Here is a 19,807-nt window from a genome sequence, read left to right on the forward strand (position 1 = left end):
CTCCTATGCCTCCTAAATTGAAGGCATAACTAAGCTCCATTATCCAGGTTCCAAATTGGGGGGACTCCTCTGACCTACTCTTCTCTCCCCATGTTCAACTGGACACCAGGTCTCAACTATTCTGCCAAAATCTCTCCCACACCCAATTCCTCATTGCCTCTCCTAGCAAGAAGACTGGTGCAGACTCCAGAATTTTTCTCTCTGCTCTTAAGCCTCTTCTCTGGTCTCCCTCTTCAAGCTCTCCCAACTTGGCACCCTACTGCCCTACCATGTAAGGAGGAGGTTAGTGTCCCTACCATAGATTCAGTGTACCCTGAAGCCAAATGCGCAGTGAAGCCTACAACCCAGTTCCACTCATCCTTTACACACTTCTCCTCACATCCCCCCAACCCCAATTGCAGTCACACAGCACTGCTCCCCCCTCCCCCAGGATGGCAGCCTGCATGTATGGGCTGTGCTTTTGTGCGCTAGCTCATACTGTTTCATCTTCCTGGAAGGCCTTATCCATTTGCAAAATGATTTTGGTTGTAAAGGAGAGGATTCCAGCTCAAATTAGTTTATGTAAAGAAGAAGGGATTTACTGGTTCACATAACTGGCTAGTGCATAGAGCCAGCTTCAGAGACTGCAATAATAATAGTCAAATGTCTTTCTGGCTTCCCCTCTCTCCTTTTCTTTTTCCTCTCCATTCCCCCATATCCCGAAGTCTCTCCCACAACAGGTAAGCTTCCTTTCTGCAGAGAGTAATGCAGATGTGGAAACATGGCCGCAGATAGCTCCGGGCTACCATCAGTTCAGGCCAGTGAGGACCTTGCTGGGGCCCCAGAGGAAAAGCCCCTATCTCAGAAGGGCTGTAAAATCCCGGAGAAGGACTCTGGCTGACCTGGCCTGGGTCACACCCCATCCTTTGGGCCAGGGGTATGGGATTTTGTGAACGGCAAGGTCTGGTCACATGCCCTTTTCTATCAGCAGTGATAGCAGCTCTCATTTCTGTATCTGGTGCCTCCAGGCTTCATCCTGAGCCTTTGTCTAAATCAAACTCCACTTCTGCCTCTTCTGTGCACTGATCTGTCTCCTCCAACTCTCTGAGGGCAGGAACTGGATCCCTAGGTGAACAGTTTAAGGCCTCACTCAAAGGTGTGACTCCAGAAAAATTTCACCATCTGCAATTACTATGTCCAATTATTTGTTTGTGAAGTGGTGGCCTGATTCCCCTGGGGCAGACTTGCTCACTACCAAATCTCCAAGCACCTAAAACAGTGCCTAACACACAACCAGTGCTGGATAAATATTGAGTAAATGAACAAATGAGTGGTTTGAACAGACATTACCAGTCTTTGGTGTTTGTTAAATGAGCACAGCTGCTTTTTAATTCTCCCTACCTTACAGAGAAAAATAAATGACAAGGCAGGAACTCCAACTTTTTGTACCCACCATCCCATCCCCAAATTTCTGTATACATTCCTCGTGCTTATGATCTGTCAGTCTGAGGAGATGGATGCGCGCTCATGTTCAAACCAAGTTGCTCATCCTGACTCTGCACTTCCTGCCTGACCACCCTCTCTGGGCTCTGCTCCTTCTACCACTTCCCCCTTCCTCTACCTTCCACATCCCCTCAGTCTGGGCTCTTTCTTTACGGCTGCTCAGTGGATCCAAGTCCCTCCACGGGAGCCAAATGAAGTCAAATGAACCCTCCCTGAACCCCACTACCTCTGTCCTCCCTTCTGTCTCTGCCTTTCCTTCTAGAGCTCCAATTTCTTTTCCAGGAGACTCTGTTTCTGGCCTCAACTTCCTCAGTCCCACTTGCTTAACCCCACTGCATTTTGGCTTTTCTCCCACCATTCTATTGAAACTGTTCTTGCCACGGTCACTGCCAACTTTCCAGACCCAGAGGGCATCTGCTGGTCTTCCTCGTATTTGACTGTTGCAGTATCTGACTCAACTACTTCCTTGCCTTTTTGAAATTTTTTTCTTCCTTGGCTCCCATGATACTGCCTTATCTTGGTTTTTCTTTTCCATCTCTTGGCTCTCTCCTTCCTGGTTTCCATCACAGGCTCCTCTCCCTAGATGATCCTCCGTTTCTGGAACTGCGTCGGGGGGAAGGCGTGTGCTCATCCTCTGCCTTCTCTCCCTCTCTCACTCAGCCGGCTGAGATTCCCAGCCCCCGTGGCTCTCATTGCCCGCAAGCACCACAGAATTCCAAACTGACCCTTCTCCTCAGGTGCACCCTATTTCCTCATCCACTATTCAACCGCCTGCCTGCCAGGGATCTGCACTTAGCCTATCCACAAGAATCATCGACATGACCAAATAAGTCAGCATTTTTCTCCCCGAGCCTTCCCTCTTCCTCCTCCATTTCTCCATCTCAGGGATTGGCACTACCATCTCACCAGTGGCCCAAGCCAGGAATCCTGGGCTCATTTTTGTGTACAGCCTTTAAAACGTACAGCCCCCTCAATACCATTCCAATTGATCATCCAAAAAAATTCAATTATTCCACTGTGCAAATAGCTCTTAAATCTGTCTCCTTTTCTCACCTCCTGCTACCACTGCTTTAGTTTAGTCCTTAAACTTTTCCCTCCTGGATCACAGTCACAGAAATAACTTTCCATCTGGTCTCCCAACCTTAGAACCTGACTCCTTCCAGTCACACAGGTGATCTTTCTAATGCGCAAAGTCATCCTGCCACCCATTTCCTTAAAACCCTCTGGTTCTTGAAAGTTCTCATCACAAGGTTAAAAAAAAAAAAAAAAAAAAAACCTAACTCTGCATGGTGATGATGGATGTTAAGTAGATATACTGTGGTGATCATTTTGCATTACATACAAATACTGAATCATTTCACTGTATAGTTGAAACTAGTATAATGTCATGTCAGTTAAACTTCAATTTAAAAAAAAAAAAAAAGGACCCTTTGGTGGCATCTCATTATATTCAGAATAAAATCCAAAGTCCTTAGTACAAGGAACTTCACGACAGTTCTGTCTCATCTTTCATCCTCCATCTCTTGACACCCCTTTTATACATGGTGCTCTAATCAAACCAAATTATTTCACATTCCCAACATGTTCCATGTGGTGACATAGCTCAATGCCTTTTTACATGCTGGTCCATCTGCCTGGCATTCCTATCCTCCACCTGCTAACTACCACTCATTATTAAGACTGAGCCCACGTGTCATTTCTCTTGGCCAATGTCCCTGAACTTCCCGCCTAGAGAAGGTATCCTCTGTTCTCCCACAGCCTCATGACACTTCCTGCTCTGAAGTAGAAGGGTCTTTTACATGTATCTCCCTTTAGGCTGCGTTCCACAAGAGCAGGGACTAAGACCTTCCTCCAGACCTCCATATATACGTCTAACTCAAACCAGGTGCTCAGTAAATGCTCATGGGTGGGCAGATGGATGGATGGATATCCTATTATCCTCTTTCTCTCTTCTCTGACCACTTCCTTCCACCAGAGTCAGAGCCTTCAGTGGCAGTTCCTCTCTGCTGTCACCTACTAATGGCCCACACTTCTGAGGCTGGAATGGAAATTTATTTCAGGAGCTGTCCAGACGGTGGTTAGGGAACACTGAGAATCCATGTGATGCACGATGGTGACCACCACCTCCAGAAGGGACCCAGCACCAACCAAGCACTTGCTCTTCTCTCAATCACTGACCTCAACCAAGACTTGTGCCATCCCGTTTGCTCATGGTACTGGGTCCCAGACTGCCAGCTCTCTATTGCCCACACAAGTGGTGATCTAGTAACTGCTGTGCAGGGTTAGAACAGAATGGATACAGGTTTTGGAGTTAGACAAATCATGATCTTAACATATTGCTGTCACCTACTAAGCTGTGTGACCTTGAATAAGTCACCTAGCTTCTCTGTGCCTCACTTTCTCATCTGTAAGATGGGACTGAGGACTATTTCCTCATGGGTTGATGAGAAGAAACAAATGAAGATAACAGATGGGACTGAAACTGATGAACACAGTTTAAGATCAAAGGCTTTCAACACTATTATTCATGAGTTTTTAGAAATGAGTTTGCATTCTTTGCATGCCTCAGTTCTTTCTCTTTCTTCAATTAACATTTATTAAGCAACTCTTTTGTGCCAGACATTGGGCTCAGTGCTGTGTGATGAGCAAAAGTAAGTCACCATTTCTTCTTTTAGTCTGGGAGGGAGGGGCCGCCCAGACTAGGAAGGGAGACAGACACACAAACATCTAATTAATGTGCAATAAATATTAGTGCTCTACAATTCTGAAGGCAGGTGGCCCAGGCTGATCTTACAGCATGGGAAAGTTGTTTCTGTAAGTAACAATTTTCCATAGAAAACCTATCTGCTGGTCAAGCCATCAGCAGAGAATCCAGGGTAAATTCTTGGCCATGGAGCTCTATCCTTATATATATTATCCCCCTTTTCTCCATTCTTGGTTGAGAAATCAAGTGAGCAGGGGGACAAAATCAGGGTACTGACTATTAGCCTTGCAGGATTTTATTTTACTTTAATTTTTTTGGTGCTATGAAAAGCACAATGTTTTTCCTCTCCTCCGTAAAGAAAATTAGAACTAAAGATGGCTCCGCAGATAAAAAGCTGTGGGTGGTAAATACTCCCACCGTTCTCCCCCTGCATTTCAGGCTTCTAGGTTTCTCTTTGCAGTTACTGAGCTAGAAACCTGAAAGAGGCCTGAGGAATTCTAGCCCATATCCTAAGGAAGAGATGAACAGGAAGACTCAGAGTGGCTCAATGACATGCCCAAAGTCAAGTTAGAGAACGAACCAAAATTAAAACACAGCCCTCCTGATCCTCCCCTTTACCCCTTCTGCAAATCCCCCAAGTTCATAGAGCTTGGGCACCTGAACTTGGGCAGGTTCCTTCTTGTCTATGCAGCCATCCCATCTCGGGGAGAAGCCAGGGCTGTCTCTATTGCTAAGCATCCTGGAAGCCACAGACAAACCACTTCTTCCTCTAACATGTCACTGGGTCCCTCCTCCCAGAAACATCTTGTTTCTCAATCACAGGATACTTTCAGATCCTCCTCTTTGGTTTGAGAAGCATGTCTGCATGAAAAGTTTGGTTAGAGGTGGTTTTCTCTAAATGCCTTTCAGGACTCGGACTTTCCTGGCTGACAAAGCTTTGTGGTTGAGGTTGCTATTCTGCAATTAACTTAGCCTTAAGAGAGCTTTCATGGGTACCCCCAACCCCCTCTCAGGAGGGAGCCAGAATTGATTCTTCTATGTTTAGAACCTTGCATCAAAGACCTCAAGACCCTGAACTTGAAGGTAATTCCCAGTTTCCTCGACCACTTAGAACAGAAAAGGAGCTTGGGGCAGCCCTGGGCCAACTACTCCACGAAACGGGGCCCCCGGAGAAGCAGGAGCAGAGCGACTTGTCTCGACTCCTGGTCCAGTGCTCTCTCCCACTCTCTGTAACATCACTCCAGCCTCCTGGGCTGAAGCAGATGCGCCATCAAAAATGTCACATCACTTATGACAACACAGTTAGTTATATAACTGATGCTGCAGAGCAGGCAAGGGGAAAAAGACCTGAGCGTGAACCACAGCGCCCCCCTTCTGGCTCTCCGGCAAGCTATGGCCCACATCCTTGAGAATTCCATATGGGAAGGGAACACCCACTAATCAATCAAAGGAATCAAAACTGTAGCTGACATCTGTAAAATGATTTCTAGAAAACTGTTATAAGGTCATTTCATATATTACATCCCTTAATGCTCACAACCCTGTTAGTTATTTTTACTGTCCACCCCATTTCATACGTAAGAAAAGTGAGGCACAAAAACTGAAGTACTTGGTTAAGAGCAGGCATCTAGTGAGTGGTAGAGTCAAGATATGAAGTCAAGCAGACTGGTTACAGACTCCAAGCTGCTAACCACCTCTCAGTTTTAAAAACAAGCTAAACCACTTCTCTCAACAGGAACCTTACCTATCTCTTTGAACCAGCAGAAGGCCACTGCTCCTTCCTCCTGCCATTTCTCAGGCGATTTCTTTTCTATCCACTATTGTGCATGAATGAGAGATACAAAATAAAATAAGAATGTGATACTGGTTGGAATAAATTCTTAGAATGGAGTTTGAGCACTTTCAAGCTTTTTATGGCAATGCAATCAATAAAGTGAGGTGAAATGCTCTTCGTATAGCATCTGCTAGCCATTTTAAAATCCACTGTAGTACGTGTTTAAATATATGCAAAAACTGAAAAAAAATTTTTTTCAAAATCAAAATTTGTTCTTTGCTAGTGTCAAATTTTGGAGTAATCCTTTCAAAAAAAATTTTTTTTTTCAGTTTGAAATCATCTCGCAGTTTGTCTACTGTCTTTTGGATCAAAATGTGCTCTTGTGATCATGGTCTGTCTACATTTCTAAGGAATGTGAGACTGAGAACACCTCGGAGAGAGGGAACCAAGTCCCTGAATTAGATGGATGGAACATACATCAGAAAAATAAGACCTTCCTCTGCTCATATTAAATCTCCAATGTTAACAGAGACAGGGCACTGTGAGCCGCTGAAAAATGTAAGTGATCCTGTCCTATCTTTAGCAGGTGTGGCTAAGATGCACAATACAATTTGGGGCGCTCCAAGTGCTTAAAAAGAAAAACAGAAACAGTCCTCTAATTCTGCGCACTATAAACCTAATCTAGCCCTACAATAGAGACTAGAAATTCTGGATTTCTCTGGAGTCTTGTCAATCTTGTATGAAGTTTCATCCATTTAATCTCATCAGCAACACCCTTTCAATAAGCACACGGGTTCAATTTCAGAATCCGTGACAGGTGACAGAGGTTCAAGAATTCCACAGCTGATTCCTGAGGATATCAGGTGGACTGTGGGCTACCCTTCTGGCAGGAAGGTCTGCTGGCGTTTACAGCTCAGTGAACAGTAAGGAGGAAGAGAGCACCATCCATCAGCAAAAGAGAATGCTTCTGCTACTTGATCTGACATTCTGTTTGCGCTCACAATGTCTCCAGAGAGCAAGGTGCATCCATTTGGATAAACATGGAGACAGGAGGAAGGGCAGGGCAAGCAGAGCAGCCACAGAGATGATTGCAGAAACAAGTCCACAGATCTAGAAGAGCAGCTCTCAGGGGAACGCTGCCTCAACATGGGACCCGTTGGGGATGTGCAGGAAACGCCCTTCCAGACCACTGTACTTTTACCGAGTAATGGTTCCAAGTTGCTACTCATCTCCACTCACGCCTGCCACTTAGCAGGTGCCAAACAGCAGTGTGTTGAATGAACACAGGCTTGCCCTGAACCCAAGCCAAACAATCAACACCCTAATCACAAAGTCAGAGTCAGCTGGTAGGAGGAAACTACCAGCTTTTGGCAATCTTAAAATCGCCTTCCCTGTCTGGTAGGGTCTGTCCTCAGAACTGTTTCCTACTGGAAGGGCTGGGCTATTTGTATGAGCAATGATGTCTTTACCAGGCAAATCCATAAGTTTTGATTTCCTAATGGCACTGAGCAAGCACCGTGGAAAAGAACACACATCCCAAGTGTCCCACTTTACCGCATCCATCTACATACAGCTTACCAGCTAGCAGCCACGCCTCATCGCCACCTTGGACTCTCTAGCTCCCTAAAAATACACTAAATGCTCCGGAGACAACAAAGAAAACTCAACACCTCAAATGAGGACAAACTGTGGTGCCCGCAGCAACTTCCTGGTTCATTTTACATATTCATCAGGTAGACAGTCCAAGTAGTTGTCACTATTTGTTCAGAATGGGATGTCACTCAAAGGGATTATGTTGATTCCACATATAATGCCCTGAGAGAGTTCTTTGGGAGGGTTTGGTGACTAACTAAAGTTAACACTTATTGTTAAAACTTTGATTAGTCTCAATAAAAGTCCCCTGACTGCAAAAATGCCGAGGCTGTATCACAGGTGAGGTCACGGCCTCCTAACAAGCAAAATAATTTAAAATGCTGCACACAAAAGTCACTGATTACTCATGGTTTGTGTAAATTATATTTTGCTGTCTCAATGATCACTGCTTATTTCTCAGGACGGAAATGTTCTGGATTATCTGACAGAGAACTACCAAACACTAGTTCACAATCACATGTGTTCTGCAGTGCTTAGTTGCTCAGTCCTGCTTGACTCTTTGTGACCCCATGGACAGCAGCCTGCCAGGCTCCTCTGTCCACGGGGATCCTCCAAGCAAGAATACTGGAGTGGATTGCTATGCCCTTCTCCAGGGGATCTTCCCAACCCAGGGATCAAACCCAGGTCTCCCACAATGCAGGCAGATTCTTTACCATCCGAGCCACCAGGGAAGCTCAAGAATGCTGGAGTGGGGAGCCTTTCCCTTCTCCAGGGGATCTTCCTGACCCAGGAATCAAACCCGAGTCTCTTGCATTGCAGGCGGATTCTTTACCAGCGGAGTTACCAGAGAAGCCCACACATGAAAGGGGCGGGGGTGGGGGTGGGGGGTGACCTAGCAAGCTATGTTCAAATGAAAATTTTAAGAAAGTATTAGGAATCAGGGTTTTCAATGACAATCTAACCTGTGGCATCTCTTGGTAGATGCACATTTCCCACTGCAAGATGTGTCAGGCAAAAGAATTTCAAAGATCAGTCTCCCTGCACTGATATCCTAGGCTGATACGGGTGTTAACACTTTGTTCTAAGCAGCATCTGCCAGCCAGGCTTTTCCATATAATTTCAGTTAGTAGGGGCATACATGGAAGTCTCGTCCTTCTTATAATCAGCATGCCATAACATGGATGAGAAGGTAGGCCGAATGGAGTGGCTCTCTGCTCTTTTGGAAATGCAGACTTCAAAGGATCTAGAGATGTTTCCCTATCAATAGTCTTCTTCTCAATGCAAAAGGCTGAGCCATTAAACCCTACTCCCTGTTAGGAAGTCATCAAGTTCTCACAGGACATCACGCACAGAGAGCGTGCTAATTGCATTTGCCCAGGTGAAATAAAACAGCATCCTGATTAACTCCTAAGTATGGTCTGATAGGTTGGTCACCCACTGTGTTGTCCAGGCAAGTCCAAAATTGCGTTCTGTAAACGCCACCTAGATTTTCAGGGCCAGCCCCACCCAGAGAACAGTACAGTTCTCCTGACTCAACTGATGCTCAGCCAAGTGGTGATCTGGAAAATCACCTCTTCGAGGGAGGACTCACAGGAATTTGTCACTTGGATACAGTGACACCAATCCCACATTTTGTGGTTAATAAAACAAGTTCTGCATCCAGCTTGGCACAAGGCCCTGATCTGATTTATTTCAAGCCGAGCTGGAGGACTCAGAGGAAGAGCAGCCATTCATGAATGCTTCAGCAGGACAGGGCGCAGGGACCCTAGCTGCAAAATTTACATGGGCCAGAAATCTTTCTGACTGACCTTTTGTGAGCAAACTCAGCTCACTTTCTAGACAGAACTGATGTATTTTAGAAAATGTACTCACAGTTTTACCTACAAAAATCTCAACTTTGTCTGATATCTTTCTCCAAAAAGGCAGTCCTGTGGGGTGATGGGGCGGGGGCGGGGCGGGGGACGGGAGGAGTGCAGGGAAAGAGAAAAAGTGCCGGGTCGTCTGATTTAACCATCCGAAACACCTAACGCTTGATTTTTAAAAAAATTTTTTGTCTCCCTCCTCAGTGTAACCAACTATAAGTTCCTTAAGACTTTTCCGGGGAAGTCTAAATACAGCCTCATTACACAATTAGGAATTTTCATTCTAAAATGGCACACCTATCTCCTTGGAAAGCGTGGCTCTCTTTGAATAAAAAAGGAAAGGTACCCTTCAGGGGACTCGGTATATATTTTTACACTTCTTATTAAATCAGCCTAGTTTATGGGGCTTGTTCAGGAAAAGCAGGTAAGGAGTTGCTTTGGCAGATGCAAAGTTCATTTCCAGACTGGAGCCTACCCCGCATTTCATCCCCGCTCCCTTCACCCGAGTGCTTCCGAAAGCCTTCGGTCCCCTCGTCGAAAAAGCTCGGCTCTCTTCGCCAGGGCCCCGGTTCGGTTCCGAACACTGCCGAGTCCCTCCGAGCCCCGCGCCCAGACTGCGCCGAGCCGAGCCGAGCACCACCGAGCTGAGCCTCATCGACTTTTCCGGCCTCGGCTGGGCGCTGTCCACCACTCGCAGCGCCTGAAACCTCACCCCGCTCCGGTGGCTGGGGCTTCTACCCGGCTTCAAGCCGGCCACTGCAGATTACAGAGTTCTGAAGTTTTGAAACGTCCCCCGCTGGGAGAAAGGTGTGGTGCTGCTTGCATTTACTGACCTGCAAGAGCTCCTGGCAGATGCAATATGCACCTTGTTGCAAAGAGCAATTCCCCAGGCCCCGCCTCCCCATCCATTTGGGTTGCACAAGCTCCAAAGAAGCCCCAGGCCAAATTACCCGTGGCTCAGTGGGGTGCGGCAAGCCGAGGGACCTCTGCAAAGAAAGCCCCAGGGAGCTCTAGAATAAAAATAAGAACATTTCAAGCCGACGGGAGAAATTGTCTCCGAGTCGCTACTCCCTACCATCATGGCGCCGCCTAGAACCCGCTTGTCATGCCTGTTACACATGCAAGATTTTTTGCATATTGGTTTTGAAATCGCAAGCATGCTTCGTCTCCCACCCACCTTTCTGCGAAAGGGGTTTTTATTTTCCATTGTTTTCCTACGGGATGCAATTACTTCGGCTATTCTGTCAAGTTGAAAAATAATCATTTTTGTTTACTGCACAGCAACCCCTAATTAGGAGCTGTGTGTGCACGAAGGTGTCACAGCAAAGCGACGTGGAATCCTCGCTAAACGGTCTTAACTCCTCCGTCCACAACTAACAAGACAACGGAAGCAGCAGGGCCAGGAGGCCCGAGGCGCGCACCCTTTTCCTAAAGCCACCCCCTCCCCAAGCAAAGCTGCCTGTGGGCTCACCAGGAACTGCTAACCAGGAGTGGATGGGGCAAGAAGCAAGCCTGGGAGTAGCAAGGAGGGGCGAGGCTCCTTACTGAGCAAGTGTGAAAGGGAAGGAATATCCCATTTTGTTTTAATTTTCAACCATCACTCAAATCCACCCCCAGTTAATTAGGAGGGGAAACTGATATCTAAGGCAGAAGGGGGTGGTGCGGCAAGTGGGGCCTGAAATCCGCATTGTGGGTAGATTACATGGAACACAGCCTATGCAGAGTGTAAATAACTACATTGATAAAGACCAGAGAGTGAACGAAAACTGCCAGTGTCAGGAGAGCAAAGGCTGGGAGGGTGGGGGAGAAGGAAGGGGCAGCGAGGGGCGAGCATTCAGCCTCACATCCAGCGTCCTACCTTCCACCTCTACCTTGGATATATCTGTGCCAGTATCATTCGATTGGAAGTCCACCCCTGCCCCTACCACACGCCCCTTCCCCCAACCCTCGTCTGTTTGAGGGGAGGGGGCAGAAACCACAGCCTCTAATTCAGCACCAAATCCATGAACAGCAGACACCTGATACTCCACCCCAGCCTAGGGCTGGGTCCCCCCTCCATGTTTTTGCCAAGTTCAAAAATCACTGCCCCAGGAGAAGAGCAGGGGTAAATGGGATTATGGATGTGGAGTGGGGGGAGAGGGGGTGGAAGGAGAGAGAGAGAGAGATATGCAGAATGAAACAGAGACACAGAGACAGAAAAGGAGGCAGCGATACACAGGAAACATCCCACAAACAAGAGTAATGACCATAATCATGCCAATAATGTGATGTTCTGATCAATATGGCGGACACTGTCATTCATACAACTACAGGCGCTCCCCTTCCCTCCACCCCCTTGGGGAGAAAAAAAAAACCACCCACCCCGGGAGTTGGGGTGGAGGACCCAGAACCAACGCAGGGCCTGGGAGAGGGGAGTCAAATTCAGGGACGCGCGTGTGTGTGTGTGTGTGTACGAATTAAAAACCGGGCCTGGAGAGTGATGTGAAGTGAACAAGGTAATAAAATTCATTTAAAAAATTACGCTTAATAAAAGTACAAATCCCAATGCCACAGGGACTTACTTCATCTGCTTCACAATGGTGCTTTTTCCTGATTCTCCAGCCCCTGTTGGGACAGACAGGGGGGAAAATTGGTGAGTGTCAGCTTAGGGGAACGAGGGGGGGGGGGGGGGGCGCTGCAGGGGGAAGGGAGTAAGGCATGCTAAAGAGTGGGCGATCGTGGGCACATCGTGGTGCCAACTCGCGGGCCTGGTCTCCCCAGGAGCGAGCGGGGTCAGGGGGCTGGTTGGGGGGTGCAGAGTGGCCGGGGTCGAGGGATTGGGGTGGTAGCCCCGGTCCTTACCCAGCAGGAGTAATTTCACGTCTTTGGCGGCGCTGATGCCATCCTCTTTGAGGTTTTTCTCAATCGCCTTGCTTCGCTCGAGGGCGGCTCGCTCCTCTGCGCTCAGAGTACATCCCATGGTGGCCCCTTCCCTGCCACAGCCCGCACGACTCGGCTGGCACGGCTCCCCGGCTCGGCGCGCCCCCCACCCCCCCAAAGAGCAGAACCTGGGCTCAAAGGGGAAAAAATCACGATAGCTTCCCCTTGGCTGAAAACAAAAATGTCGAGAAACCAGAACCCCCCAAAAAGACAGCCTCTAACAAGCTCCCAGCCGCGGAGACTCGCAGCAGCTGGCGGGGCTCTGGGGGTGTCGAGGCGAAGGTGGCCGGGGTCTGGGGCTCCGGAGCCGAGGGAGGAGGCGCCCGCGATCCGAGGAGGCGCGGGCTGCAGGCACTGAGGCTTGTGCACGACCCAAAATAAATAAAATAATAGTCGAGGCAGGAGCCGGAGTCGGTGGAGGGTGGGGTAGGGGGGCAGGGTGGGTCCTTCTACCGCTGCTGCCGGAGGAGGAGGCGGCGCGGGGTGTGGAGGGAGTGAGTTAGGGGGTGCCGCTAGTGCATTTGCATCGCGGATCCTCCGCCGTTGGTGCGTCCGCGGCGCCTTCGCCGACCCCCGCGCGCTGGGCAGGGCTGGGCAAGGGGCCGGGCCGGGGGGCAGGTCTCTAGCGGGAGGCGGCGTCGCTGTCTCCCAAAGCTCGCATCGCTCGACGGAGCCTACCGGAGAGAGAGGGAGAGCGAGAGGGAGCCGCAGGCAGCCGGGAGCTCGAGGGGGAGAGAGAGGAGAGAGGCTGGGAGGGAGGGGAGAAAAAAATGAAGGGAGAGAGAGAGAGCGAGCGAGCGCGCGCGCACAGCCCGGGCGGGGGGAACAGGCGAGCGCAGCGCGCGAGTGCGCCAGCGGCTCTGCGCACCCCGCACCGCCAGCCGCCCGCTGACGTCAGCAGGGCCGCGCGCCGGGCCCCCGGGACGGGGAGGGGCGGGGGGCGGGGGAGGCGCGCGCGTCGAGGCCCGCGTCAACTAGCGGCGGCGCGCGCGTGGCGCGGCCTCCCCTCCCCCCACTCCCGCAAGGCCCGAGGCTCTCTGAGGTGGGCTCGTGCAGGCCTAGCGGGGGCGGGGCCGGGGGCCGGGCTCGCGCCGCGGCGCCCCTCCCCGCCCCCGCCTCCGCCCCCGCCCCACGCGCAGGCGGCTCCGGCCCTCTGGTCAGTGGGAGCGCCGGGCTGGGCGGCTCGCGCCGCCGTCAGGTGGGTCCACTAGCTGCGGGCCGGCGCCGCCTCCCTGCCTCACCCGTTTCTTCTCCATCTTGGCTCCAGCAGCTCACCTTCTTGGTTGCCCTCCTGCTGCTGGGGCCGTAACGGCGGAGGTCAGGTGGCCTCGGTTTAACTGAGGAGACGGTGATTCTGAGGAAACCTGCGTTCCCTGTCATTCGTCCTTGGGGATTGGGGGCAGATTCGGATTTTTCGCTTCCTGCGTCCCACATTTATTGAGCACCTAGTATGTGAGAGAAGTAGGCTGTGAGGAGAGGAACACAGAAGGTTAAGACAGAGGGCTAGTTCTCAAGGAGCCTCTGCCTCTCTGCCTTCGCGGACCCTGCTCCGTGATTCCCGGCCAAGGGGGCAGCACACGCGACAGTTCCCATGCTGCGAAGGTTTTCGATGGGAAGGACAGGTTTTCATGGAGTGATGCTTACTTTCTCAACACTTGCTTTTCTCGTTTTGGAGGGTTTAGTTTGATTGTAACCTATCTCCCAAAACACAGGTTAAATGAATTTTGAATAAATTTTCGGTGAGAGAAGAGAGTTTCTTCCTCTTCCTGTTTTAAAATACTCCATCTCTTATTTAAACCTAGAAACCTGGGTCAGTTTGTGTACAGCTCATCCAATACTGAGGAAACACGTACCTTTCTCCAAGGGTTGGGCATATTCTGTGTGGTCTGAGTGATTTTTGAAGAAACTATTAAATAGTTCTCACTGCACAAAATGGTTTTACAGTCAGTTCCATCAGGCAGCCTCAGGGACAATCCTAGAGAAAGGGGCCAATGGGAAAGATTGCATGGGGATAGAAGAGGCAGGCGGCCAGTGGAAAACGTTTTTTGTTTTTTGTTTTTCCTGACAGTTGGGCATTTTTGTGGCTCTAAAAGCGAACTTGTTTGTTTCATTTCAACAATAGAAAAAACACCCCTGTTTTTGGAAATGTTACCCAACATAAAAATACATTTGCAATGAGGAAAAAAAGGCAATTAAGGCCCACCCAGAAGAAAACATTTTTCCCTGTGTATTTTTCAGTTTGTTGTTTCCCAGTTTGGGTTTGCCTAATTCCACAAATAACTATGTCAAAAGTTGTATGTAATGTAATTTGAATATTTACACTTAGATCACATTTTACATGTTCTAGAAAACTGACAAAGGTCTGGTATAGAGAATTGTTTTATGAAGCAAATAACTTCCCTTCTTCCTCACCCCCCATCCCTAACCCAATTTCCTTTTTTGTGTGTAAAGGAGGGGAGTTTAGGGGATAAATACGGTTTCTTTAAAATCTGGGTATCACTAAAAATCAGCCTCCCAGATTCAAACAGCTTAGCTAACCAACATTCTATAGAATTTGTTATTTCTTTTAAAGGTTGCTAGGATGATTATGCAGATCTACCAGATACAGGAAAAAAATTAAGCCACCTCACCCAGATTCTGCAATCCCTGAAAGGCTGCGTCTGAAATACTGAAGAGGTAAGACCATGGCCATTTCTTTGTAAATGGTGGGTCATATTTTACATTTTAATGCTCTTTCGTATCAAGTAATTTTTATTTTAAGATCTTAGACTCTTGGGGCATTGTGGTTTATATGGTTGAATTGAACTGTCTTTGATTTTTGGTATATTTATTCCTTATTGGTGTCATACCTAGTATGGTGGAGACACAAACTTGTGTTTTGTGTTTTTTCTTTACTCACTCAGTACTTATTAAGCACCTGCCTGCCATGAACAGCCTAATGTTCTAGGTACTGTAGATGTTGTATTTCAGGTTTGTGTACACTGTTTTCTTTTTCTGGGTCACTTTGCATCTTAATAGCTGGGCTTCATAAAAGGCTAATAATAATCCGCTTCACCTGTGTAGTGCTTTACAGCTTACAGAGCACTTTTATGAAAATTATCTCTTGTGATCCTTCCACATAAACCTCAATTAGGGACTGTGGTGTTGGAGCATCATGGCTGAGTGGAAAGAGCCTGGGCCATATCAACCTGGGTTCCCATTTTACAGCTGAGAAAACTGAGCCTCCAAGGGACTGAATAAATTGTTCAAGATCATACAGTCATTAAGTACTAATCCAAGACTCCTTTTACAGGTTTGTGGACCATTTGAAAGATAACATTTTGCATGTACTTATTATATATATATGTCTATATATATATGTATACATATATTATGCTTCCTAGACTCACAGAAAGCTTACAACTCCAGAAACCAATCATATTGGTCTCCCTCGCCAAAAGAAGTGAGGATGACAACATCTCAGTTCTCAGTGAATTATTAGTAATTAGATAATGCCATACATGTTTAATTTGTCCACAGTTAATTCCTGTGGGGATAAGGAAATTACAGTCTTAACATCAGGAGTAATCAGGGACAGATTTCACTTACTTTTATTTTATATGAGCTTTGGAATTATTTCTCTGATTGTTATTGTTGACCAAAAGAATAATTCTCATTTACCCCACTTTAGGTCAACTATAGCCGGTTCCACATGTTTTTAATTTTAAAAGTATATAGTCAGCATATTTTATAACTCTCTCTAAAAGGAACAACAAAAGCTTACAATGAGTTGCTTTTATACTACATGTGGCTCCTAATTCTGGAGGACAGTTAATTTATGATATAAGCAAGATCCAGCTCTGACTTAACAGAATATGGGCTCTGATCTGATGAGCTGAATTTCTCTATTTGTTACCTTTTGTGGTTACTTTAATTAAATGTGCATGTATTTACCACCCACTGTGTGTAATGTATTGATTTAGACTCAAAAGGAGGTTTAGACAGGAGCTTGGCTTCCTGCAATCTTGAAATCCCTGGAATGTTTCAAAACCGTTCACATCAGAACCAACTGGGATGCTTGTTAAAAATTCAGTCAATCTTAATTCTACCAAATCAGACTACTCTAAAATCTGCATTGGTAGCCACTCCCTAAATGATTTTTCTGTACACAAAGTGTTAGGTGTTGTAGAGAATCTGTGTTAATTAATACTGCTAGTAGTTTACATATATTTACATATATAAAGTCCAAATATCTTACCTGTTTCTGAATTTAAATTTTCTTTGGTAGTTTTTGTATTTCTGTCAAAGGAAAAACTTATGAAAATTACTATTCCTTTTGAATACTATTCTCCTCATAGGAAGAAAATAGACTAAAATATGTGGTTCACGAGCAAGATGAAACCTAACTAAATGTCATATGTATTAGGCATTTGGGGGAGAATGGTAAATCACTAGAGACTTTTTAAGTTTCTGCATAAGGGTTGTTTTTTGTTTTTTTTTTATTGACAGCTTACACTCTAACTTAGTGGTGAATATAATTTAGAAGATTGTCTGGGTAAGGCACGACTTAGAGTTTCTGATAAATATCTGGCATTAGGGAAGATGCTGATCCAATTCTTTTTATGTCCCTAGAAGATACTAATAGGATTCAGTTCAGTTCAGTCTCTCAGTTGTGTCCAACTCTTTGCGATCCCATGAATCGCAGCATGCCAGGCCTCCCTGTCCATCACCAACTCCTGGAGTTTACTCAAACCCATGTCCATCGAGTTGGTGATGCCATCCAGCCATCTCATCCTCTGTCGTCCCTTTCTCCTCCTGCCCCCAATCCCTCCCAGCATTAGGGTCTTTTCCAATGAGTCAACTCTTCGCATCAGGTGGCCAAAGTACTGGAGTTTCAGCTTCAGCATCAGTCCTTCCAGTGAACATCCAGGACTGATCTCCTTTAGGATGGACTGGTTGGATTTCCTTGCTGTCCAAGGGACTCTCAAGAGTCTTCTCCAACACCACAGTTCAAAAGCATCAGTTCTTTGGCAGTCAGCTTTCTTCACAGTCCAACTCTCACATCCATACAATTAACCTATTAATATTCAGTGCTTCTCTGGCTGATACTAATATTATTTTGTGCACATCTCTCAGACCTACCAGAGCAGTGATTATCAAATGTTATTGTGCATAAGAATTATTTTGGGATGCTTTCTTTTTCCTTGAATGTTTTCTTTTTTAACTTTATTTTTGTTTTTTTTTTTAACACCAAAACATTTTGTATTGGGGTGCAGCCAATTAACAATGTTGTGATAGTTTTGGGTGAATAGCGAAGGAACTCAGCCGTAGGTATACATGTATCCATTCTCCCTCAAACACCCCTCCCACCCAGGCTGGCACATAACATTGAGCAGAGTTCCATGTGGGACGCTTTCTAAAATGCAGATTGCTGGGTCAATGTCTAGAATTTCTGATTCAGTGAGTCTCAGGTGGAGCCTGGAAATGTTCATTTTAAAGATCATACCTTCTCCGTCAAGTGATGCACTTAGGAAATACATCACTGGACTTTAAACTTCTATGAGGGGAGGGAGTTATCACTTCCTATATATCCCAAAAGGTCAAGCATGGCCCATTGTCCACAGATCATCAGTTTTAATGATTATTAACCAAATTCACCTGTCTCTATGCAAGGGCTAAAGCAGATCATATATCAGAGTTTTTCCCAGTTCTGAGACTTCTTGATTTTTCTAATAGAAATTTTATGACTTAATTCTAGAAAGCTTTTAAGATTGGGTGATTTCAAAGAGGTGATAACTTATTTTCAAGTAAGTTTCTGAAAAATGATAGTGATTTTAAACAAACAAATAGGAAATGTATTGGTACTTAGGAACTTGTGAGAAGAGCATATGCCAAATGTCTCTGAAGTTCTCATCAGAATATATTTCGCTAAATTTCTTCTCTCATTTGTTGTTTTGTGGACTTTATGAAAAAAATAGTTTATCATTGTTAGAATAAAAGATGACATGGGAAGAAATAAAGGTTTTTTGTACATTTAAATGAAGGGACTTGCCTGAAGACTTGTAGGTAATTGAGTTGAACTCTTAAGTTATTGAAGTTTATTATGCGGTCACTGTTGAAAATGTTATTTGTTAAAGTGTATTTTGATGGTTCAAGTGTATTTTGATGCTTTGTGACTTTTCTCAATTTAGGATAGCAGGAGACTCCCACAGGGATGCATTTGGCTTAAATTAAGTAGAAAGTTGAAGGGGGTTAGCGCTGGTGCTTTCACATTGGTAAAAACTGACCAAGAGCTGAAACTGAAGTTGGAGACTTGGCTTAAAGTAAAGGTATTACTTAATGGCCCTGATCCCTGTTGGCATTTTCTTGGAAAATCTTTCATCAGAAACCAAGATTCTTATTTGTTATAATAAGTGTAATAGGACTTTTCAATTTACCTGAGCTAGCATTGACTGATATGATTAGCAGGTACATGTTTGTAAGTTCAGTTCAGTTTAGTCGCTCAGTCATGTCTGACTCTTTGTGACCCCGTGGACTGCAGCACGCCAGGCCTTCCTGTCCATCACCAACTCCTGGAGTTTACTCAAACTCATGTCCATTGAGTCGGTGATGCCATCCAACCATCTCATCCTCTGTTGTCCCTTTCTCCTCCCGTGTTCAATCTTTCCCAGCATCGGGGACTTTTCAGATGAGTCAGTTCTTCACATCAGGTGGCCAAAGTATTGGAGTTTCCGCTTCAGCATCAGTCCTTCCAATGAACATTCAGGACTGATTTCCTTTAGGATGGACTGGTTGAATCTCCTTGCTGTCCAAGGGTCTCTCAAGAGTCTTCTCCAACAACACAGTTCAAAAGCATCAGTTTGTCAGTGCTCAGCTTTCTTTATGGTCCAACTGTCATATCCATACATGTCTACTGGAAAAACCATAGCTTTAACTAGGTAGACCTTTGTTGGCAAAGTAATGTCTCTGCTTTTTAATATGCTATCTAGGTTGGTCATAACTTTTCTTCCAAAGAGTATGTGTCTTTTAATTTCATGGCTGCAGTCACCATCTGCAGTGATTTTGGAGCCCTCAAAAATAAAGTCAGCCACTGTTTCCCCATCTATTTCCCATGAAGTGATGGGACTAGATGCCATGATCTTAGTTTTCTGAATGTTGAGCTTTAAGCCAACTTTTTCACTCTCCTCTTTCACTTTCATCAAGAGGCTTTTTAGTTTTTCTTTACTTTCTGCCCTAAGGGTGGTATCATCTGCATATCTGAGGTTATTTATATTTCTCCCAGCAATCTTGATTCCAGCTTGTGCTTCATCCAGCCCAGCGTTTCTCATGGTGTACTCTGCATATAAGTTAAGTGAGCAGGGTGACAATATACAGCCTTGACGTACTCCTTTTCCTGTTTGGAACCAGTCTGTTGTTCCATGTCCAGTTCTAACTGTTGCTTCTTGACCTGCATATAGATTTCTCAGGAGGCAGGTGAGGTGGTCTGGTATTCCC

At 46.2% G+C, this 19,807-nt stretch overlaps 1 protein-coding gene across 2 annotated transcripts in view; it reads right to left on the reverse strand.

The window, feature by feature from the left end:
- GNAO1 (G protein subunit alpha o1) overlaps positions 1-13,069 on the reverse strand; it is a 176,513-nt gene extending 163,444 nt beyond the window's left edge. For both annotated transcript variants that reach the window (XM_061138544.1, XM_061138543.1), the window contains exons 1-2: positions 12,257-13,069; positions 11,977-12,019 (exon numbers count right to left, since the gene is read on the reverse strand). In XM_061138544.1, coding sequence (XP_060994527.1) covers positions 11,977-12,019; positions 12,257-12,374 — 161 coding nt within the window. In that variant the 5' untranslated portion in view covers positions 12,375-13,069. The remainder of the gene's footprint in view (positions 1-11,976; positions 12,020-12,256) is intronic.
- Between the last annotated feature and the right edge of the window lie 6,738 nt (positions 13,070-19,807).

Source organism: Dama dama, chromosome 4 (genome assembly GCF_033118175.1).
Source record: "Dama dama isolate Ldn47 chromosome 4, ASM3311817v1, whole genome shotgun sequence".
In the NCBI taxonomy this organism is placed as follows: Eukaryota; Metazoa; Chordata; class Mammalia; order Artiodactyla; family Cervidae; genus Dama; species Dama dama.